Consider the following 24975-nt stretch of genomic DNA (forward strand, 5'->3'; position numbering starts at 1 on the left):
CATGGTGTGTACAGGTAATACACAAGAAATGCCAGTGACAGAGAGAAGAGTTTATCCCACTTGGTTTAGAAGACCATTAATGACTAAGCACGGCCACATATAAGACTGCAGCGTGCGTTACCTTTGCTGGAGTGTGTATCCAGATGGCAGGGTTGAAGAGGATATGATCACATAGCTGCTTTAGTAAAGGTGCCCCGTGAGACAATCCGTCCAGGTACTTTGCAAATGACAGGAATTGCTCCAATACCGCTCTAGTTATGTGAACCCTAGAGGACTGGAAAGAAAAGTAGCACAGCATTAACAAACCGTAGCTCTAGGACATGGCTGTCATAAAAAGTCAGACATACTGTACTGTATATGAAAAGACTAAACTGTGCCGATGAATCAGAGAGCAGCAAAAAGAATCTTATTAGGTGCTCTCCGATATCTTATTACATATTTTACACCGTCTCTACACACAAGTTAGTCATGGTCCTGTGCAACCAATGCATCCAATTAGAAGACTCTTAAAGGGAGTCAAGTAGATTCAACTCCCACTGCCGTGTTACAGATCACATCACAGTGACAACCATCATACCTTTGTTATGTCTTTCATTTTGTAGATATGGAGAAAAATGAGTTTGAAGTATTATGCAGTTGGTGCACAGGAGACGGGGCTTCCTGGGAGTGCTGCTCTTGCTGCTCAGTTCCTAACCATCTCCTGACTGTGTCACCTCTTGCAGTAAGAGTTGATCCTCCAACTGCTATGATGTCATCCATCATACATGTGCAGCAAGAGCAGGGCTCCCGGGCTGAAGGTCCACCCCAAACACACAAACTAACTCATTGGCATAAGACCTATATGTTCTTTTTCTGCCAAATCTACACAAGTGACATAACAATGGTATGATGTTTATCAGTGTAATGTGCGATGTAACCTGGTGGTGGCCTTAGGGAAAGTGGCAGACTCCTTTTAAGGATTTCCTTCAGGGTACCCATACATGTTGTGGTCCAGCCATGTTACCCACATACAGAGGTCACCACTGTACTTGCTACGGCACAGGGTACTGCAGCTTGGTCACAACATATATGAGCACCAGGGGCAACAAGGTGGCTCAGTGGTTAGCTTTGCAGCGCTGGGGTCCTTGGTTCGAATTCTACCAGGAACAACATCTGCAAGGAGTTTGTATGATGTCCCCGTGTTTCCGTGGATTTTCTCCCTTTCTACAAAGACATACTGATAGGAAAAAAAAGTACATTGTAATCCCTATATGGGGCTCACAATATACATAAAAAAAACCCAAAATATATGAGCACCCTAATACACCATGCACAGGGGGCAAAATGTACAAGGGGAATAGACAACAGATTGAAGGCTGATCATGAAAACTGTGAAGAACGGATCTGCTGCACCTATAATACCCCTTTAAGCATATTCACTAAACTCCGCTTGATTCCTCCTCTACTTAGAAAACTCTACAAGAATGTGATCTGTAATCCAGAGCTCAGTCTTTTATCAGCTGCTGCCCGCTTTCTACAGATACAGAACACATGGAGGCTTATGGAATCACACACTAGGAAACCCTATATTAGTATGAGACACACGTTCTCCTATATTAACTGGGCTTTATATCCAGGTTCAAGTTACACAACGTAGGATGAGGAGGATTTACCAGCACAGGCACAGAAGAATTGCACAGATGTTACAGAAGACCTAATGGCCTTGGTAACACTGCCTTACAGATAACACTACTAGAGCTGTAGATTTATACTGACGTTTAATATAACTTACCTTTTCCAAGAGGTAGCCGATGACTAAAAAGCCTTTCCCACCCAACATCTGTTCCTGCATGGCCACCGAACTCTTCAGCAGCTCCACCAGGAAAGCCAGGAGTGTCGCACTGGAATGACAAAGGGATCAAATTCATTGAATCATCACAGACATTTTATAAATTATACATAAAAGTTATATTTGACTGTTGTGTTAGCACTGTTGCCTTGCAGCTCTGAGGTCCTGGGTTCGAATCTCACCATGGGCAAAATCTACACGGACTTTGCATATTCTCTCTGTGCTTACATGGGTTTCCTCTGGGCACTCTGGTTTCCTCCCACATACTAAAGATATACTGATGGGTAAGTTTCCAGTAACAGCTGACCCTTGTGAGTGTTGGGGATGAGCGCCTGTATGGTATCAACAAATTCTCTTAGGGGGCATTCACATGGAGTAAAGTGGAGCTGATCCTGCCACGATAGCTCATGGCTAGGATTGAGCCGATCTTGAGATTTCAAGATCGATTTTAAAATCCGATTTCCGATCATTTTCCAGCCAATCTCGATCCTGATCGCGATCGCGAAATTTGCTCGATCGCCGATCAGAATCCAATCCTTTCCGAACCCGATCCTCAACCCTAGTCAATGCTTCTCTATGGGAAAAGTCACTTTTAGGGTTGAGCCGATCTTGAGATAACCTCCGATCTCGATCCCGCTGGAAAAGATCGGGTCGGAATTCCGATCGCGATCGTGAAATTTACTCGATCGCCGATCGAAATCCGATCTTTTCCGATCCCGATCGCTCAACCCTACTCATGGCACAATCAGCGCTGATAAAAAGACTGCCATTGATTTCAATGTGTTCCGTGTGGAAAAAAACGGAACCCATTGAAGTCAATGGGAGTCTTTTTATCAGCGTTGATTCTGATGCTAGTTATCGTGGCAGAATCAGCTTCACTTTATTCCATGTTTATGCCCCCTCAATCCGCAACTCTATTGTGTCTTGGGGACAAGCACCTGTATGGCGGTCTCTGATTCCACGACTCAGCATTCGCTTTGATTCATTGACCCAGTTCCCAAAGATAATTACTTACAGCAAAAAATGTAAATAATTCCCGAAATCCTGAAACACTTATCCAACCCTGGACTACCCTTTATTAGTAAATCTGCAGGAAATGTCAAAGTTTTCTAAGTCCTTTTTACCATGAGGATTTAATTCTGAAAAACACTACTGACCGTCCCAGTGGACATTCAGCAGGATCTTTACTGTAGGGGCATTGCGCATAAGAGGTCCCTGACTTTATCATATTCATGGCTTATTATTAGGATAAGCTATGAAAATCAGATTATCTGTCGTCCAATTCTCGTCCCCCCGGCTGATCAGCCTTTCTATGGTTTACATGGCTCAGTGTAACTGCACACCATTGACTTAGCGCTGTACAGTTCACAGACAAAGCTGTAGTACCCTGCGCAGTCACCACAAGAGCATGAAGGTAGGTGAACAATGCAGAAACAAAATTAACGATAATAAAAAAAACTTAAAGGGGCTCTATCAGCAAAATCATGCGTGAATAGCCTTTAAAAAGTCTATTCAGGCACCGTAAGTGTTATATTAAACTACCCCCCCCCCCAGTTTTAAAATAAAACCCTAAAAAAGAATGTTATCTACTTACGCATCGTGCACGGTGGGCAGGCATTCAGGGTGCGCCATCTTCTTCATCCACGCCTCCTCTTCCTCCGAGGTCCTCGGGTCCCGTCCTCCTCCAGCGCTCGCGAACTGACACTGATAAAAAAAAATGGCCTGGGCGCAAGCGCAGTAGCCGTAGTAGAAGCCGCATGCTACTGCGCATGCGCCCAGGCCATTTTTTTATATCAGTGTCCGCGAGCGAGCGCCGGAGGAGGACGGGACCGGAGGACATCGGAGGAAGAAGAGGCGGGAATGAAGAAGAAGACACACCCTGAATGCCCGCCCAGCGTGCATGATCCGTAAGTAGATAACATTCTTTTTTAGGGTATTAGTTTAAAACAGGGGGGTAGTTTAATATAACATTTACGGTGCCTGAATAGCCTTTTTAAAGGCTATTCACGCATATGTGGGGCTCTATCGGCATGATTTTGCTGATAGAGCCCCTTTAATAGTAATTATAAAATATTTTCGATTGTCTAGACCGCTCTTTAGTCACTGCACCAAGTTATGCGTTATAGTGTTACATACACAAAAGCACAAGATATGGCCAAGTGGCCTGTGCGCAAAAGTTAGAACTTCAGAATATTCAATTATCGACAAGTGACTGCTTCACTTCTCCCATGGACACAGAAAACGAGAGCTTAGAGAGCTAATATAATAATAATAATGATATAAGTGATCATCGTCTGATCTTTGTCTATTATCCCAAATCCTATTGCCGGTAACCGCATGTGCGGCATTTTACGTCTACAAATTCTAAAATAATTCCTCTTAAAAACACGCAATTTTAGAATGGATTTAGCAACATGTGTTCAACTAAGCACTTTAAAGAAACCATTTGCAACTGCAAAATTCCACATTATACCACCAATAATCTGTCATATTTCTGTAACTGTGGTGCTCTCGCTGCTAAGAAGATTATTCGGCCTCCAAGAGAAGGAAGCGATTTCCTTGGGGAGAAAAAGCAATGAACAGAAAGTTTATATAAAGCATTTGAAAAGCGTCTGCCTCGAGCCCTCCGAGAGATTTGTTACATCAGAGTTTAGATATTTCACATATTATATTAAAGAAGGTCTTGAAAAAATTCCTATTAAATGTACAACTAAGGCAGCCCCAGCAGCACGGCGAGGCACAGCTATTCACACAAGGACAGAGGCCACTTTTGGTTCAATATGTTCATTTTTTACAGAGCTTGTGAACTACAGAATATACTTCATTTTTCTGATACAGACTTTTGATATCTCGTCTTCTGAAGGGTATATCCAGCTTGGAATACCTTAGATGGTCTTCTAGATGTTTCCAAGTCAGAATTCTATAGCAAGTTCTTGAGAAGTTGACATGAAAAGTTGATAGATTTTTTTTCTTCTTTGAAGGATGGATCTACTACACTTTAGCTGAAGGAGCACGTAAACTGACTGAAGGCCAGATCAAAAAGAAGTTTTAAAGAGATTCTCTACTTAAAGAAGATTTCTACCCAAATTCCGAAATAAGAGAAGTGGCCAAAGTGGCAACAAGTGCAGCCATATTGTTCACCACTGCTTGTAGTTCACACCACAAGCATCTAAAGGGCCAATTTGATTGGCATATGCTAGAAGAGCATCCTACCGCCATACATTTGGGGGCTTGTGCTGGAACGGCTTTTATCCCTCCCATTATATAAAAAAATTGGCATTAGAGATGAGCGAGTACTGTTCGGATCGGCCGATCTGAACAGCACGCTCCATAGAAATGAATGGCTGCACCTGGTACTTCCGCTTTGACGCCGGCTGGCCGCTTAACCCCCCGCGTGCCGGCTACGTCCATTCATTTCTATGCGAGCGTGCTGTTCGGATCGGCTGATCCGAACAGTACTCGTTCATCTCTAATTGGCATCATTCACAACTAAGGTTGAGCAATCGGGAAAGATCGGATCACGATCGGCGATTGAGCAAATTTCACAATTGGGATTAGCTGGAAAATGATCGAAAATCAGATTTTAAAAACGATCCTGAAATCTCAAGATCGGCTCACCCCTACTCCATAAACATAAAGTAACTAGGGTTGAGCGATCGGGATCAGGAAAGATCGGATCCCGATCGGCGACTGACCAAATTTCACGATCATGATTGGGATCGGTTGGAAAATGATCGAAAATAGGATTTTAAAAACGATCCTGAAATCTCAAGATCGGCTCAACCCCATTCACGACCCTTAGTGAACAACAGTTCTGTTTTTCAAGTTATGGTTAAATGTTATAAGAAAATTAAATTAAAGCTATAGCCGCTCTTCTGCCCACATAAATGGAATTTCTGTGTATTGGTCTTTATTGGGTCGGGGCAGGATGTGGGGTTAATTGCCAATCCATGCAGTCCAATGGAAACCTCTCAGTGATGTATCCCACTCAATGCCTATACAGGGAGACCTTGAAACCTTCCATTGGAAGAATACATTGGGAGAGTCTCCTGGTATAAACCTCCTAGTGTACACACAGTCATATAGCCAATGGAGAAGCCCAACGTTCAGTGTATCCTGTTCTGCGGCCATTTTTGGTATGGAAATATCTTGATTAATATTGCCACCGAAGCTTTTCTACCGACATCACGATGCCACAAAGGCTTCATCTGAAGATCTGAGTAGTCTGAGACAGATTTGTTGCTACAGGCCTGCTGACAACATGGTATAAAGGCCATAGCTTAGGTTGTGTATCCATAACAACCATTATGTTTCTAAAGACGCTAAAGTAGCCGAATGTGCTCCGTGCAGACATCAGAGAATAAAATGCAGCATGGCATCAGCCATTACATGAGTATAAACTATTAAGGGAGTTTTTCTGGAAAATGATATTGAAGACCTGTCCTTAGGATAGGTCATCAATATATGGTTGGCAGGGGTCCCACATTGGGGACCCCTGCCGATTAGCTATTCTCAGCAGCCACTGAATGGAAAACCGAGGCAGATAGCTCTGGTATCAGTGTATGTCCCTGATGTTAGTGTTCAATCTCAGTGGGGACACTCAGGGGCGTTGTACTGTGCTCCCCCCTCCCCAAATTAGCGCCACTCCACACAGAACAAAGCAACTTAAATTAGGGTTTTTTTCAGACAATTTAGTATCATTTGTTAGATCATTTGATTTTAGACCAAAATGTGGCTGTTTTGTGCCTGAAAAAAAAAAACGCTCTAAAGTTCCTGCCACTAGGTGTCTCCATTCTAGCTAATTTGCAGAGGGTAAGGTGCTTTTCCCTCTTCACACAGTGAATGCAGATGGGAGTGGCTGATTCTCCTCACAGCATGTCTGCAAACTGCTCTGTGCAAAGGACTAAAGATGCAGCAAATCTCACGGCTTACAATGTAAAAAAAAGTTTTCTATTTACGCGTATATACTACTGGCTGTTTGTATGGTTATAGATGGCATGTTATTCACAGGCAGCAAGCAGCTATAGTGACCGTGTTTTTTTCTTCTGTTTTAGCTGCTTGGCTGCATGTATGTGCCCTGTATTTACAGTCCAGTGTTCCTGGATTTCCTATATTATGGTCACTTGGGTTTTTCTTAGCTATTTGTTTGTGAGTGTATAGCTTCTCATGGCAGGATGGAATAACAGTATTAGTAATGGACAGATAAAGGGGGTCAGCCTGCTCCTTATTGTACTCATCCCCTGCTTGAGAGAGAAATATAAAAATTATTTCAGCTATATTGTGATTACTCGTAGCAGAAAAACTCATAGGGAACCATGTATGAAGACTTGTATAGTCATAGAACAGACTGCCCAGAAAGACCCTGCACATATTTCACATTTTCAAAAAAATCAGGTATCCTTTAATGTCCCCAACACAATATTAAGCTATCTAGTCCCATACAGATACATGGAGGACGTTTGAGTCCGCCACACTGTAGACTATAATGGGGTTTGGGTGTCCAACGTTTTTATACTGAAACAGGAAGAGAGAAAAATCTTCCATGATTTCTAGCCTTTCCTGAGGTGCAAATGTGAACTCAGGCCAAAGTGGCCATACACAATAGATGCCTGTCGGCCAAAAAAGTAGTCAAGAGGGCGTGTCATCTCCATACCTATTACATGGTCTACTGGTCCTGTAGAAATAGGTTTGTTCATCCAACAATGATCTAAAAGCTATGGCCAATTTTTTCTAAGAAAAGAATATATGAACCCTATGACCGGGGCATACTGGTAAACAGGAAGTGGCCGCTTTTTAAATAAACCGTGCGGTATTATACTCTGTTGCATATGAAGTGCACTGAAGCATAAGAGTAGTGGAAAGTTCATCTTCAAATTCTACATTAGTGGATGAGGACATGCGGGCACCGGGTGGTTACCACCTGCTCAGCCCGTCTAAGAGCCATATTTGTCTAGCTTTCTAGGATATTTACATTGTTGAAATAGAAAGCACTTGGCAGCAGAGCTGAACTAATAATAACCAAGGCCATCCTGTTCTTAGAGGAGCTGCTGGTGTATATATATATATATATATATATATATATCTGTAATACTGTCAGACACCTTACCCTGCAGCGGCTAGATGCTACTGTATATTAATAGTGTATATGACACATTGTACTGAAGACTAGCTTGAGGCTAAAGGGTTACCTACTTTACAAACTGCTTTCTTAGATGCTATATTACAGCATTCTTAATAGCACAGAGTCCCTCATTCATTAATCTATTAGTTTGCTAGAGTAAGAAGCGGCTACCAAGTGCGTCTTTCATCATGGAGGACCCAACATGGCCATAAATTGAAGAGACAGACCATTCATTTTAACAGACACCATGAAGGGTGAAGGAGAACTGAACGTTTGCTTCCAGGTTACAAATTCCATGCAGCTGGGACCTCCAGGGATTGACTGTAATTTGAAGGGGGCTGCAGTCACCCCCTCCCCCCCAAGTCCCACAAGCTGGTTCTCTAGTCCGCTATTGCAGTTTTTCGAACCAAAACTAATAATAATTGTTAAAAATAATATACAGGCATTTAAATGATTAGAAAATGATGGTTTATTTCTTTCAAACAAGGGCCTAACCTGAATTCAAGCATATGGGCGGTTAACTACAACAGCGCGCCCTGAACACTATACAGTGTATGGAGCAGTCTGCTTCTGACTTTGTACACTATGCTGAGTGCAGCTGATCAAACAGGGTGCCAGTTATCAGACCCCCAACAATCTGATAATGTATATGACTTATCCTAGGATAGACCATATCAGTATCCAAGTCTTGAAGAATCCATGTAAAGAGGACCTTTCCTCACCTTCACCAACTCCATTGCTTAATAGGCTCAGATTCATGGTGGACACCTTCTACAAACTACACTAATCCTTGGGCTTCAAGAAGATGAACATATTTTTGGTCGGTGTGCTATACATTCTTTTAAGACCATCTTTTCTATGGCCCCATACACAACCATATGTTTCAAAGGGTTGCGGGCCTGGATACAAAACTCATGACAGGTCCTATTTCTGTCAATTTTGTAGTCCAGGCTCATTCACTGAAAAGTATAGGTTTGGAGAGAATATATTTTCTCAGGGATCCATCCACATATACTGTCGTGTTAATGCAGCCTTACACAGCGAAATAAAAAGGGTTTGTCAACAGCAATCTATGCCGTCTATTTCCTAATGTATGCATTCATTAGCACAAAGTCAGGAAGGTATGAAGTGTAGCCTGCGGCCTGTGTGCTGGGTACCTGCCAAGTCCCCATGATAAAATACACCATCAGCTGCTCAACAGGGACCCTTTGGAAAACAGAGGGCCAGTCAAGACCAAGGAAACCGCAATAAGACAGCTGGATAAAGGATAATTCATGAAACCGTAAAATGGACGACCTTTAAATATATCTTAAAATATGATCACCATTTCCTTTGTCAGTAATATGCATATCCTCCGCATTACTTAAATCCTCTATAATATGTTCTGACTAAACGGTCTGTGGTAACCCTCGAAAGCCGCATTGAAAATAAATCAATACACCTTTTACGATTGGAGAATCTCTTAGTGCTCGCTGTGCATTCCCATGAGTGCATTTACTCGGAAGATTGCAAAATCTATTGTCTTCTGCAGATGAAATGGCCGACACTAATCAATTAAAACCCACAATCCATTTACAGACCTCGAGTTCAATCTGTGATAGAATCTGCCCACTACTAATCCGAAAATACAGAAACGTATTGTATGCCCCGGCGAGATTTACATAGCAAAAGAAATCCTTACCAGACCGTCGTCTCCACCTGACTGTCGTGAAGCTGCCGATTGTCCAGTTGCGCAAAAAGTGGAAAGAGAACCTGGATGCCCCCGATAGAATGGATCGCGCTGTGTATTGAGTGTGTTACTATAGCTTTTACGTCCTGGATAGGAAGAAAAACATCAGCTTTAGATTACATAGACTATACATTGATCAGACGGTTAAATCATGTCGTCCATTTTGTAGTCTGAGGGCCCCTTCACACGGTGTAAGCGCGCCGCTCATTTAGACACGTATGCACGTGTCCAAGCGTGGCGCTTAAAACAGAGCCCATTGATTTCAATGGGAAGTGCGCGTATATCAGCATATACGCGTGCTTCCCATTGAAACCAATGGGCTCTGTTTTGAAGTGCCGCGCTCGGACACGTGTATACGTGTCTAAATGAGCGGCGCACTTACGCCGTGTGAAGGGGCCCTAACTGGTTGGTGTTAACAACAAATAAAGTAAGTGTTTGTGTTGTGGGGGTTTTATAGCTCACGTTTAGGGGGATGTTCATTGAACATTTTTTTTTTAAATATCACTAGCTTATCATTTATCACTAGCTTAACCTATTTAACTTTCTTTTAATAGAAAACAGGCTTTAAACTCTCCAACTACAATGCTCTAACTAAGCATCGACAGGGAAAATCTGTCGCCTATACCTATAGACATAATGTGTGTACAGAGGTAACATTTGCCAAAGGGTGACCTAAAATGGCTGTATCTTTGGTTTTATACCACCTAAGAAGGTAGATCTGGTATCAAACCAAAGTCAGGAAAATGATTTTTATATGCTGCAAGTACTACACATTAAATGTTCCGATTTCCTCTATAGCTAGTACTTCAATCTTGGTAGCAAGCTTTCATATGACACCAAAACCGCTTTTCTACAGCTCTACATACTGGCAATACAAATATAAGGATTTCCCCTGCTCAGCTAGGGAGAACTTTGCAGCTGGTTGTCTATTAAAAGAAAGTTAGATATTAGAAAAATGGAATCTGTCTCACTAGAAAAAGTTTTCGCAGGAACAGCTAGGTCATCAATATGTGATCTGTTGGAGTCCAGCAGTCAGGCCCAGTACAGATCAGCTGTTCCAGCAGCCTACAGGTGCCAGAAGCCGCTGCAGGGGATGGGGATCACTTGCAAGCACTCCTATTGAAGTAACAGAAACAGAACTGATATTCCCCAGAATTACTGCCATACAGTGAACAGTGCTGCAACGTCTCTCCGATTACTATGCAGTCCCTGTCCACTGCACCACGTGATCTGCACAAGGCCTGGTTGTCAGACCTCAAAGATGGCATACTATTCTGTAGAAAAAGATCCATTTGGGGCTGAAGAACTATCTTTCATGGGTAAGTAAAAATTTTTTTTTTTTTTTTTTTTTTTTTTATTTATTTTGGTTTGCCCTAAATTTCCAGAAAATCCCCAACAACCCCTTTAATGCACTCATGTAGCAAATACATACAATACATTGTGAAGTACACTATACAGTATGCACACAGCCACAGACAAAGTGATCAAAGTGTTGAAAAGAATTCCATAAGAAAAAGGGGAAAGTAAACAAAATGAATGTAGACAGTGAAGAGCACCCAGCGGTGCCAGCCACAATACCACCCTGTACTTCTTTCTGATGTAATTACATATATGCCAACATGCAATGCAAGTTAACACTATATATCTGTAAGCCTTTGGGCATTCCATTCAGCGGTTCCTGAGTCCATCTAATGCTACACGATCATTCCCTTTGAAAAGTAGGCCTCTCTCTATTCCTTCAAATGTCATTACTCTTTAAGCAGAATGGGCAAGATGTAATATGAATCTGTCTGAAGCAGAAGCTATTTTGAGAATGTGATGTTATGGGTCGGTAAGCAACAGATGTGTCTCCTCTCTGCCTTGGCATTCTCTAAAAATCATACCGTGAATGTGTGCACGGTCAGCTGTTTAGCAGCACAAAATAGCTAAAACCACCGTCCTCCAAGGAGCTCCTACTGACCCAAGACTAACCCATCCCCAGATTAAAAAAGAACCCCATTGAGTTATTAGGTTTGTAGTGTTTTACCCTTGAGAAACATAGGTGACCTTTACAATTCACATTATATATTGAAAAAATTTTAAAAACATGATTAAACGGCAAATAAATAAGGCAGAAAACAGAAAAAAATATAATAAATTAAACAATGTTCCTGCCTTTATTTTCTTCTAGAGCCGTGATGGATGTTATGATCATTGTGTGACTAATCCCATTGATCCCAGTGACTTACCTGTAACATCAGTGCATGGGGAGAATGCACAAATATGGAGGGGTTTTCCTTTGGTGACGATTCAAGGCAAAGCTGGGCATCAGTGGCCTTTGCGTTGTAAGTGAATGCTATACTGCTGGCAAGTTTTCCGTCATAAAGGACTTGTTTGTGGTGCTCGGCCAGATGGATGTCACTCTCGGACTTAAACTTGAACGTACTCTGCATAGAAAAGGCAACAGTTTAATTTTTTAAAAATTTTTTTTAAAGACTCAATATATTCACGACAATACCAATATTGGTAAAAAGAAAAACAAAAAAAAACCACATAAATTCTGCATGTATATTCAAGGAAAAAACATAAACCAGTTTTAATGCTTATTGTTAAAGGGGTTGTGTAGAAAACATGGCTGCTATCTTCATCTCAAGAAGTGACATCATCTCCATTGGGCACTGAGTAGTTCAGTCTCATTCACATTAAAGAGAACCTTTCACCACCCCCAACATGTCCAGCTCTTTATATCGATTAATAGCTGCTGCTGCTCCACTGATTCTGGCACAGTTGGAATTTTTCTATGCCCCCACCATTCCTGAGCAATCAATGTTATTAGTTTTGGTGTCTGATATGCTATTTATACTCTGTATTGTTAGGAGGGCGGTGTCAGGCAGGAGCAGACAAGGGGGTGTGACTCTGAACTCTGACACTGGCTGCCTCGGATTGGAGCTCTGACTCACACCCCCTGCCTGACACCGCCCACCTGACAGTACAGAGCTTAAATAGCACATCAGGCACAGAAATTCCTATGGAAAAAAAAATCCCAATTGTGCCAGAATTAGTGGAGCGGCGCCAAGTAGCAGTGGCTAAAAACTTGAATTGGTGGAGGAGATGAAAGGTCCTTTTTAAGTGAACTAAGCAGTAGCATTGACATGTGACCAATGAATATGAGAACATTTACTGAGATGAAGGCAGCCATGTTTCCTAATCCTGGAAAACCTCTTTAAAGGGATTCTACCACTAAACCAACATTTTTTCTAATTACCACGTCGGAATAGCCTTAAAGAAAGGCTATTCGTCTCCTATCTTGCTCAGTTGCCTCCGACCCGCCATTCCGTAGAAAAAACGTTTTTTACCGGTATGCAAATGAGTTATCTCGCAGCAATGGGGGCGGGCCCCAGTGCTCAAACGGCAATGGGGGAGTCCCCATTGCTGCCAGAGAACTGTCTCCAGCGACGTCTCCATCTTTAGCTGCAGCCGCCTCTTCTGTCTTCCGTCTGGGTCAAACTGCGACGCCTGCGCAGTTGGCTCTGCCAGTGAAAAACCAGCAGAGACGAGTGCGCATGCTGGCCTGCGGCCATTTTTCTTGAACTACAAGAGCAAGAGCGTCCTCCCAACAATGGCTGCCGGCCGGCATGCGCAGCCGGCTCTACTTGTGTCTCACTGGCAGAGCTGACTGCGCGGGTGTCGGAGTTGACCCAGAGGGAAGACGACAAGAAAAGGGGAGGATGCAGCTGAAGATGGAGGCGTCGCTGGAGACAGTTCTCTGGCAGCGATGGGGACGCCCCCATTGCTGTTTGAGCGCTGGTGCCAGCCTCCATTGCTGCGAGATAACTCATTTGCATACCGGTAAAAAATTGTATTTCTACGGAACGGCGGGCCGGAGGCGACTGAGCAAGGTAGGAGACGAATAGTCTTTCTTAAGGCTTTTCTGACATGGTAATTAGAAAAAATGTTGGTTTAGTGGTAGAATCCCTTTAAAGCGGACTTTCATGTCCTTGCAGATCGGCAGTATTATATAATGCTAGGCAGCAGACTGAATTCAGTGCACTTTTATCTTTGCTGGCATGCATCCAGGTGCCAGAAATATTGATGACATTTTGGCACAGATATCCGTTCACTGTCAGAAGGGCGGGACTTAATGTTCAGTATGAGGAACACTGCTCTTCCATAGCCTTGTACTGTCAGAGGGTGGGGTGGCATTCCTCACAGCCCAGCAATGGCGCTAGGCTGAAAGGCTCATCCTTCTGACAGTGGAGGGATATCAGTGCTAAAACTAGTGGCACCTACAGTATATCTCTGGCACTAGGGCACAAACCAGCAAAGCTGAGAGTGTGCTAAGAGTCCTTGCCTTCCTTGCATGCTTGCCTGTTGCTGAAAACATTCAATGGAAACAAACACAAACTGCTATCCTCATCCTCTCTTCTTCTGTTTCCAGAGGTTACTGCTCTTCCAATGGGTGGGACCCACATTGGACTACTATAGATATCCATTCCTCCGACATTTGGTAGTGTATTAGCAAAGTACAAGCATTCCCTCTAGCACGGCTATATTACGGCAATGAGATATCGATAGCAATTCTCTCTTGACAAAAGCAGTTCTTAAAAAATCAATATAAAACATATCTCTAAAGAAAAGCGTCTTCGCCAATATCTAACCTGAGCTAAGGCAAATGAATGGAGATTTGTCAACAGTGTCAAAAGGCGCTTGAATTTATGAGTCAGCACAAAATGTGCCAGATCACAAAGGCACGATGAATCCATCACAGATCTCTAGGCTTCGAAGACGCTTTTGACTTTTATATGCTACATCTGAAGCCCACAACACAGGCATAGGAATATTGACTCTGGTAGAAACGTGCAGTCGGGTTATTACTTCAATGTACACAAGTTTTGAAATGTGATTTCTCACCTACAAGGAGACAAACTTTTTGTACAAAATATTTGCATATCTTTTGTTAAATTTGGCTTATTTCTGGTCTTTCAAAGCTGTTGAGTAAGGTGTAAAATATATTAAAAAATGCTTATTCACACAAAATTTTCACTTGGATTTCAGCGCTTATTCCACTGTTAATATGCTTGTGGATCCAACGCAGATGAGATGGCAAAGATTGTGCCTATATCTATGAGGCAGCCATTGGCTTCTGCCAGGGATTCCTATGGTTGAGGGTGCAAGTGTTTTAAGACAAGGCCTCAGGCAAGGGATGGGGCCTACATGACAGGGGTGAGGAACAGGGAACGAAGGGGATAAGAACCAGGGCAGTGTGAGCGAGGAAAATAATGCGAGTAGTCAGAGGTATTAGGTATATGCCGATATATGCGCGCTTCCCATTGAAATCAATGGGCTCTGTCTTGAAGTACCACACTCGGACACGTGTAGTGTCTAAATGAGCGGCGCACTTAAGCCGTGTGCAGAGGAGCATGAGAGTCAGTCTGGGGTCAGTCTAGACTGTTACTCACCAAGCAGTGGCCCACCCACCCGCCCCTTTTGGTTTTGGAGTTTCAGTGTGGGTTTGGCATGGGGAATATGGGTGAGAGGCCTCGTTGTACTGTTGGTAGGATCTCATCCCTGGTATAATGATCCGGTTGGTGGAGTAAGAAGGCCTGAAAGGACCCCTCGTTGGGCTAGGGTCCCTATTGGGGTTTCAGGTGGAGGTCTGCTAGAGATCAAAATTAACCCAAGGTGGGGCTTGTGCGCCTGGGTAACGCCTCTAACTCTTAGGTAGACAGTTGGGGGCTATTTTGTAGTTCAGATGGTTATTATGTGACTTGTTGTTTATGATATTTATATGTACTGCCCGTTCTGGTGGTATGGTGTGTTTATGGTATAGCGTTACAACTAGGTTTGTTAAATAAATCAGCCTTACAGGCCAAATTTAAAATCCAGCAATGTCTCCTGGTTGTTCTTGGGGTAAGGTAGCATTATGGGGGGGTGGGGCAGAATATTAAACAGTACTATACATGTTGGGGAGGTTTATGATGAACTATATTCCTCATCTCCATGTCAAGTCTGGAGAATATAAGAATAAGCTACTACCTGACATTTCTGGGGGTGACTCAGCTACTGTATGAACAGATACATTGAAATCCAGCACGTTCCAAACCTCTCAACCTTATCCCGTCACATCATCTATTGGGACAGTTCCCTCACACCACCACACCAGATAATCTTCTGGTCCAGACATAATACAAGTTTTCGACCGACTTTGCTCATGATTAACACTACCTGAAAGTGAGTCTACCGTGACAGGTGTTACTTCTATACCACATGTGTTTGTGCCAGTGGTCATTGAACATCGGAACCTATAGACCTTGGTGTTAGGTGTTGGCACTAAGTGGTGATCACAAGGGAGAATGGGTGCTCTGAAATGCACTGGTAACCCTAGGTGCACCAAATGGCTTATCTGCAATTAGATTAACTGGGTTGTCCAGGCCGGGCACTGTTACTACAGACCAGCTCCCACTGACCAGATACACCCCTGAACAGTTGACTGTGCTGGGGCCAGCTGTTGAACAATAAGATATTTATGGTCTATACAAAGGATAGGCCATAAAAAGAAAGATCTTGGACAACCCTCATAAACGTCAATTCCCTTGGCAGCAAGGCTACACTTTCCTGAACAAAAAAGGAGCTTCAACTTTAATAAATCACATTAAATCTAGATACGTTGTGACAACAGCAGGCCTTGCTTATGCCTTTCAGGCTTACAACAAACCATAGCATTAAATTGGCACAAATAAGGTAAGCTAACTATGTCACTAGCCTACCCTAGATCAGCATAAAAGTGGTTAAAGGGGTATTCCCATAACTCTTGTTCTGCAGCCTGAAGGCTCTGTACTCTCTTCACTTCCTGGATTTCTCGCACATTGGTGGACAGGGTTTCACTTGCTCTGCTAACTGTTATGATCCACAGTATGATGCTGATGTGGAAACTGATGTAGCAGAGCTGGATTTGAGTCAGCTTGCATTACATACAGGGGTAACGGACTCCTTATCTCAGCCCTTATCAGACAAATTCAATTAAACCGGCTGATAAGTGGAAAAGCTGAAGATAGACAGCACAGTAATACCAGACCTCTCACCTCCCCCTCCCCTATATAAGGAGCTCCGTTGCTTGTTAGCCTCTTCCTCCCCACTGAGAGCAGGCAGCTACGTCACTTGACAAATGAGCAGATAATCCCAAGGGCCATAGAAACGCAGTGTCAACAATGAAGTGAAAAAATTAAGATAGCAGCCAGACAAAGCAGTTTTGATAAAGCAATGTATTTAGGAAAAGTCTTATATCCACATAAACTAGCAGTATAGATAGGATCTTTGTTATGGGACAACCCCTTTAAGAAGAAATTTTGGTGGTGGGATATGACAGAGCCATAGGAACTAGGTCTATGTCGGTGGGATATGACAACTCGAATACAGGGTAAGGGTGAAGCCCAGATTAGTGTAAGAAGGATCCACATGGGACATATCACCTGATCTGAAAATTACTGTTCTGGCTGCCTAAGGGTGCATTCACATGAAGGAAAATGGCGCTGAATTTGCTGTGGAATCCGCGTTAGATTCAGTGCTGAAAAACAAAGACTCCCATTGACTTCAATGGGTTCCTTTTCCCTTTTTCAGCGCAATTTTTCTCCGCGTGAATGCACCCTAAGACTAACTCCAGTACCTGTTACCTTTGGAACCCTGAGAAGATCAGCCCAACTCAAACAGAGCTGTGGTTACAGGATCCGGAGTTCATTTCTCTAGGTATTTGCCTTTTGACTTACCTCGTTGTCAGTGTGATAGCTGGACTGCTATAGCTTGCCATATAGCTTTTTACCATATATTTGTATGTCTGGCATTTTGGCACAATTTTAATTTTTGATCTTGTGTTGACAGCTTTAGGGAGAATATTTTAAGTTATATTCTAACTCTTTTTTGCTTATTCTTTGTAGGAGATTCCTTATTATCCAGGACTAATACCAAGCACAACTTCTTACATTGTATCCCGATTCATTTGAAAAGAATTGAGCTGCAGCATGGCCATGTAACATATAGACGTGATGTCACTGGTCTGAGAAGAGGAAACGGAGCTGAATAGCCTAATCCCGAACAACCCCTTTAAGCCAGTTTGCCACTACAAGTCTTAATAATAATAATAATAATAATGTAGAATAGAGGCATGTCTTATGTACGCATTTAAGGAAACCAAGTCTTAAGAAGGTTGATAGGAAGAAAGTGGAAAAAAACACAGGAATAACTTTTGTGCTAAACTCCGGAGGCTGCAAACAATGATCAAAGATATTAACAGAGCACAGAAAGCTAGCAGTAATTCAATCAGCGCCCGGCCCACCACGGTTTATACAGTCAGATGAACAGAAGCATTTTCAGAAGACTGTTTACACATGCATAGCTATGAGTCTTAACAAATACCACTGGCCGTAATGGAAAGGCCTTGGAGGAGCGAACATCACATGGATCATTACCCGGGTGCACTCAGGACATTCCACCACACTAGGCGTCTGGAAACAGTCTATTAAGCATCATGACATACTACTATTTTAACTCTAAATACCTTCTTTTTTCCCTTTTTAACTTTTCTTTGTGTGTCAAGAGGTAACACTTAATTGCCTTCATAAAATATCGCCAGAAATGATTGACACAGCTGCCGTGAAACCGCTCGCTGTCAAATTGTCCGAGCATGAACGGATAAGAGACTTCCATAAAGCAAGCTGTCATTTCCATTTGACATGGTTCTTTAAAATGTTGCAGACAGATGACAGCTACATGAAGACAACGCGCAAGACAATGAAAGTGTTTAAAACATGAGTTCATTGACTTGCAATGTGTTTGTCAGGAGTTTACATGCGGCAGAGGGGAAGCTGCTCATTTCATCTGTACATTATCTCAGTAGAAATGTAAGAATAGCAACACAATAGTGAAGAAAATGACAGAAATTTCTTCCCCATCTCTCAAGTGGCTTCCTGGAACGTATAAGTCAACCGGCAACAAGCAATTCATTAGAAGGTTAGAAAAATGGATTGTGATTCTTACAAGAAATGGGATTTCCAGCCATAATTATTGGAGTGCGTTATTGGCAAAGCTGCTCGAGGCAACACATGCAAATGCCATCTACTGCCAAAATATCACGACCCCCCTCTTTATACCCAGATAATATAATCTGACACCTGCTTGGTTGGAATCCTGGTTTGACTTCTTCTGGATCAATGTATCTAAAGCTGGCCATAAACATTAGTCTGAAATGACTACAATCACAAATGAAAGAATATGCAAATCTGTCTTCCATGATGTAATTAGGAAGTCAGGTGCCTTAGTGTTGCAAACCAATAGAGGGCGCTCACTGGAATGTGCAAGCCTGTCTTCCCTGATGTAATTAGGAAGGCAGAATCTCAGTGATATAGCCCAATAAAGGCTGCTCCCTTTAACATCATGCTCGACCTTCCAAGAGGCCTTTGTTTTGCAATGATGCTGGGATTATTAACAGGTATAGTCTCCTAACCGAGGACGGCCATTTCAATGTTATTGCATCTCGTCAGCCCGGTGTAGAGAAGACTAACCTGGTAGAGGTGAGAGGCTTAGACAGGGTAAGGGGGGTATCGTCACTCCTTGGGGAGAGACCACCATATAGGTGTGTGGAGACTTATTAAGCCTTTAGCACTCCACTTTGCAAGGGACTATGGGAAGAATATGCAAATCTGTCTTCCATGATGTAATTAGGAAGTCAGGTAATAATCCCAGCATCATTGCAAAACAAAGGCCTCTTGGAAGGTCTAGCATGATGTTAAAGGGAGCAGCCTTTATTGGGTTATTTCACTGAGATTCTGTCTTCCTAATTACATCAGGGAAGACAGGCTTGCACATTCCAGCGAGCGCTCTCTATTGGTTTGCAACACTGAGGCACCTGATTTCCTAATTACATCATGGAAGACAGATTTGCATATTCTTTCCATTTGTGATTGTAGTCATTTCATTTCATACCCCTCTTACAATCACAAATGGCAGATATCAAAAAAGGGGGAGAACACCGAGCGTGCTTATAGTGGTGATAAGTTTGCAATGGATGTTGGAAATAAAAATGTACATAGAAATGGACCAGTTGGTCCCACACCTTCAGGTGTTGTGAATGAGTCACGAAACCAATGGAAGCATAGAGGATGAGGTGGCTTCAGAATCCACAGACTGGTCACCAAGGACCAGACGGTAAGGGAAGGAAGGAGGCCAATGGCTAGAGATGGACATCTGCGCTCTCTGGTCCACAGATTGGAGTGTCGACAAGGTGAATAAAATATATGACCTTTATTGGACAAAAACGTACTGCACAACGCGTTTCGAGCTCCACAGGCTCTTCTTCAGCTGCACATTTACTTGCCAGGTGAGCTCAGATGTGTGTTTTGCCTGATCAGTTGATTTTGGTCAGCAATGTATTTCTCTAAAGAATATTGATAGTCCCCCTAACTCGTATTATTGTAGCTTCTAACCACATTGATCCCTTTTACAACTATTTATTCTGACTGGATAACCCAGACAATGTTTCTCCGTCTAGACATTGCTGCTATAGGCCTCTTAAGGCGCCCCTGGTGTTCTTTTGATCTTATCTCAGAATTGAGGCCTAGGTGAAGGAAAGTTTACCACTTTACCTCACTCGCAACAGCATTACAGGATAGACAGAACAGTAATGTTCTCTGGGAATCCACTTACTGTAAATGTTAGAGAAACAGATTGAAAGTTAAGTTTATTTACTGGCATGTAACAAGAGGTACTTGCAAAGCGTTCTCCATGACATCTACTGTACTTGTTAAGAGGAATGACTAGGATCTTGGAGAGAAAATGCTTCATTATTTGTCGCTTTCTTATTTCTTTTTGTACAGATAAAGAAAGTGTCTGTAACAACTTGAATGATGGCGAAGCAAGCAAGAAGGTGATGGAAAGGTGACCTCTATTTCAAGAGGCAAGAGAGTTAAGATACAATGATGTACAAATCATTACTCCAACAAAAAAATCGGAAAATTATGTAATAGAAAATGAAAAATAAGCTGCATCACCCGTCCTCACAGCTAGGCAGGTATTCTCATTCTATATAGTCAAAGCATATAACGTGGATCCTTGTCCCCATCTAAATCCTCCCTCGCAGTAGTGCTCCAATACAAGCTGTGCAGGGAATGGTAGTCATCCACATTCAGCATCACTGCTGCCCTCCATTATCTACAGTATAATATGTAACTTTGATGTAACATCCCTTGATGAATAGCAAAGACACAAGTTAACACCAAGATGGGCAGAAAATTATATTATTTCAGTATTATAAAGGCTCTTTTTTAACAAGAATAACTAATATATTTTAACTGAGTCATGCATGATGTTAAGGAGGCTGCCACTAGAGGGCAGCATACAGAGGCACTGTTCTCCTAATTACATCCTGGAGAATAGATTTGCATATTTTTTTTACCCAGAATCCCTAGTGGAGCAGGAATGACTTGTAAGTCTCCATACGCCTATGTAGGAACACACTCTCCCTAATGTGTACGCTTGTCCCTTGACCCTAATATATTTCAGGAATTCTAACAAGATCCCTTAAAGGGTGTTTTGGGAGTCCAAATCCCGGGATCTTTACCGATAATTTTAAAGAGATAAGTGCTGCGGCTTCTACACTTTATGCTAAGCACAGCACCATACAGTGTATAGTTTTTGCACCTGGAATTGCAGCTCAGCCCCATGGACTTGAATGAAAGTGACCTACAAAAAATCCAAGTGACTTATAACTTTGATAACACATGGCCTGCCATTCGGATGCAGAACGCACCACTTTAAGCATATGATTTGTGGGCGTCCAGGGATCGGATCCCCAGCAATCTGATACTGATGACCTATCGGAAGGATAGCTCATCAATATTATAGTCGCAGAAAATTCCTTTAACTGATACCTTAGAAAATACAATTCCATACAATGCTTTTCTATATCACTGTAATATGCTAGATGTGGGTTCGGCAGGAAGACACAGCACAATCTGAAGTGGAAATTGAAACACATGAAACCTGTCAGGTGCCAAGACAAACAGCATTTGTCTTACGACATGCTCAGAGCTGAGGAAACTATCAGGCTTATCATCCCCTCTCTACAGAATAATCCTGGGTAGTCAGAAAACACACAAGGATTTCTTGTTTTAGTTAAAAAAGATGGAGAATATAGTTCATCCCGATTCACATGAATGGGGCTGAGCCTCAATACCAGACATAGCCCACTGACAAGAGTGGCACTGTTTCACAAAAACAGAGATTCAGTGTTTAGAATTACAGCTCAACCCTATGCATTGAAAGTGGATGAAAGGCCTATGGTACAACACTTGAAAGTCTATGCAAAAAAATTTGCAGGAGTTGGATATATGACTCGTATGAATTGAACTAAATCTATCAGATGATTTCTGCTGCCCTACCTGAGAGCAATGTATGACTGAAGGAGAGAAGCTAAACTCTTTAATATTTAGATTTACATTAGAGAGAATGAGAAGCTGAGCTCTGTGATATATAGGGTTATATGATAGAGGAGAGAAGCTCAGCTTTTCTCCCTGTAAGGTATCCTTCTATCAGATAGGGCAGCAGAAATCACCCAACAAGTTTGCTTTAAGACAAGAACTAATGTTCCTTCTACTTGAGGGATGGGGACTATGACTACGCTTTAATAAACCACTTTAAAACTTTACTTTTCCGGCCCTGATCTCTCTAATAGGTGATTAGATTAAGCATGCCATTTCTTTCTCTCAGACTCGGAACAGTCTATATTTAGCTGGAAATAAAAAGACATCAAACATTTTAAATCTCTTCCCCTTTTCTTTTGCCAAGTGAACCAAGAATGTCATATTTAATCATGTTAGGAATTTTGTTCCATTGGTTTTGTTGGCAGATTCTTTCGCTATATACTTCCAGCCAACCAAGTAGACTTAATGAATTGCATAGTTCCTACGGGGTTTGATCGAAAGATTTAATGCCATGTAATGGCCCAATTCAATTCATTAAAACCTCTCAGGTACTGCACGAGGCACTTTTTGGGGATATCAACTCAATTATCTAGTGCAAGTAACTTTTTTTTTTTTTTTTTTTTTAAAGAGAAAGAAAATATACGTAATTTTTAATACAATTAAAGACATTTTCTTATTAAAGACAAATTTCTACTACTTCGTAAAATATAGATCAAGACCGTGTAAATCCACGTGATCTCATTTAAGGATGTGGTCACTTATAGGAATTTGATGCCGAATTTCAGGCAGATTCCACCTCAAATTCCCCTTTAAATTCTGCTGAAATCTGACTCTCATTCATTTCAATGGAAGACAGGAACTGATTGGTTCACAATTTGAGGAATTTGACACTGAATTGGTAGGCAATCAATTTCAGGAAGTTAAAGCAAATTTTAGAAAACGATTATGGTGCAGATTCTGAAAATCTGCTCCAAAATCTGCCTCTCACTCTTTTTCAGTGGGTGCTTTAGGCAGAATCTGTCTGAAGAACCAGTAGGAAGTGCAGGCAGATCTCACACAGAATTTGGAATTCATTTTAAGGTAGAATCTGCCTCAAAATCAGCTCCAAATAACTCTGTGTGAACATAAGCTATGCATTCTACTGGTTCTTCATGTGCTTTCCACCTGAGAACTCCTATTGAAATAAATGGGAGGCGGAAAATACACTTTTACCGTTGACACTGAATTTGACATGGAATTTGGCCTTGCCCAATAAAGGGAAGATAGGCAAAATAGGGTGGCACTCATCTCCAAATTCTGCTTCAAATTGAGCATCAAATCTGTTTCATATTCAGTGTCAAAATATGCTTCATGTTCAGCGCCACCATTCACTTCATATTCAGCGTCAAAATCCACATTAGTCAAAAAATCAGCTTCAATTCCCTGAAACAAACTACCATGACAGTCACTTCTATTAGGAGACTGGACCCTATAGCCACCATGTTCTGGCCATAGAGTCCAGTCTCTGTGTTCTGACATGGTGTCCACAAGGTCCAGTCTCCTAATAGAAGTTATTGCCATGGTAGTTTGACTACAGGGGTATTTTTGGGATGACAGGCAGCACATACATACCAACTAACAAGACTAGAAATGTTACAATGGACAAAAATTCGAATAATAGATAAGCACAGCCAGAATGAATAATTTTACTGGATACCTATTGCGTGATGTGCGTCACGGTTGTGTCAATGCCCGAGCAACCATATGCAGAATACTGCTTGCACTGCTATGGAAACGGGGTAGGTAAGCTGCCACTAGTGTTACGACGGCTGACTAGGCCCTGCCTGAGGGTGTTGTCAGCTGTACCCAAGCTAAGCTTGGCCCCGACAACTTCTAGCTCTATTAACGCGAAGACCTAACAGACAGGTAGGATGAGAGCTGAAAGAGGCTAGGGACTGGGAAACTAGAGGCGGTCACCCCTAACGAAAGAATAGGTGCAGCTGCAAGCGGTAACAACTAAGATGGGAAGTGCTGGAGAACTAACAGGTGCAGCACAACCATAAACACACAACAGGAGTTTGAGGAGAGGAAAAGTGGAGCAGTGAGGAAAGGGTATCACAGGACAGGGGCAAAATAAACCTGAAGCCCTAAACAAAACCTCACTAATACCAAACAGTGACAGGCAGCCAGAAATGCAGGACAGGGGTTGAGTAGGAGAATAAGGGGGAAAACAGACTCGCGCACAGAACATAACTCACATCACTTCCAAATAAGCCCCTGAGACCGCACAACTTCTACAAAACACTCCTACTAAACTGGGCCAAGAATCCTAGTTGGTAACAATGAAAACCGGCAAGGACTGATGCCAGCACTCAGCCTTTTACAGACCCCGGAAAGACTTGATAGGTTGATGACAATGACCTGAAGCTCGCATCTACTGAGACACCCAGCCAGCTCAAGTAGACACTGAGGCAAATACCCAACCCCTGGCTTAGTGGCAAAGAGAGCGACCAGAGACAAACACCACCAGAAAATACAAACAACTCGGGTCCCGACAATGTGTTTATAGGGTATATGGAAAGAGGCTGAAAATATTGTATTTATAAATGCTATTCATGTTTTGTATTCTCTTGGCATTCACAAAGCACACAAGGCGAAGTAGAATAATTGTAGGAACAATGAGCCAAGTAGCGGCAGCATAGGGGGAAGCTTTATAAACAGCTGCAGCGATTTAGTAGAGACTGAACACCGAAAACCCAAGCTGATAACCCAGCACACGTAAACACGCTCTGCGGGGCACGATAAGATCTTGTCACAGAGACTTGCATCTAACTCAGCCTGCATATCTCAACAGAGAGCTAAAGTATTG

General features: G+C 42.4%; 1 protein-coding gene across 5 annotated transcripts in view; it reads right to left on the minus strand.

The window, feature by feature from the left end:
• The window catches only part of NBEA (neurobeachin), a 561077-nt gene that overhangs the window by 368343 nt on the left and 167759 nt on the right, over positions 1–24975 (minus strand). For all 5 annotated transcript variants that reach the window (XM_075265948.1, XM_075265946.1, XM_075265944.1 and 2 more), the window contains exons 9-12: positions 11907–12104; positions 9631–9764; positions 1772–1880; positions 122–274 (exon numbers count right to left, since the gene is read on the minus strand). In XM_075265948.1, the coding sequence (XP_075122049.1) occupies positions 122–274; positions 1772–1880; positions 9631–9764; positions 11907–12104 (594 nt within the window). The remainder of the gene's footprint in view (positions 1–121; positions 275–1771; positions 1881–9630; positions 9765–11906; positions 12105–24975) is intronic.

This window comes from Leptodactylus fuscus, chromosome 2, assembly GCF_031893055.1.
Source record: "Leptodactylus fuscus isolate aLepFus1 chromosome 2, aLepFus1.hap2, whole genome shotgun sequence".
Taxonomy (NCBI): domain Eukaryota; kingdom Metazoa; phylum Chordata; class Amphibia; order Anura; family Leptodactylidae; genus Leptodactylus; species Leptodactylus fuscus.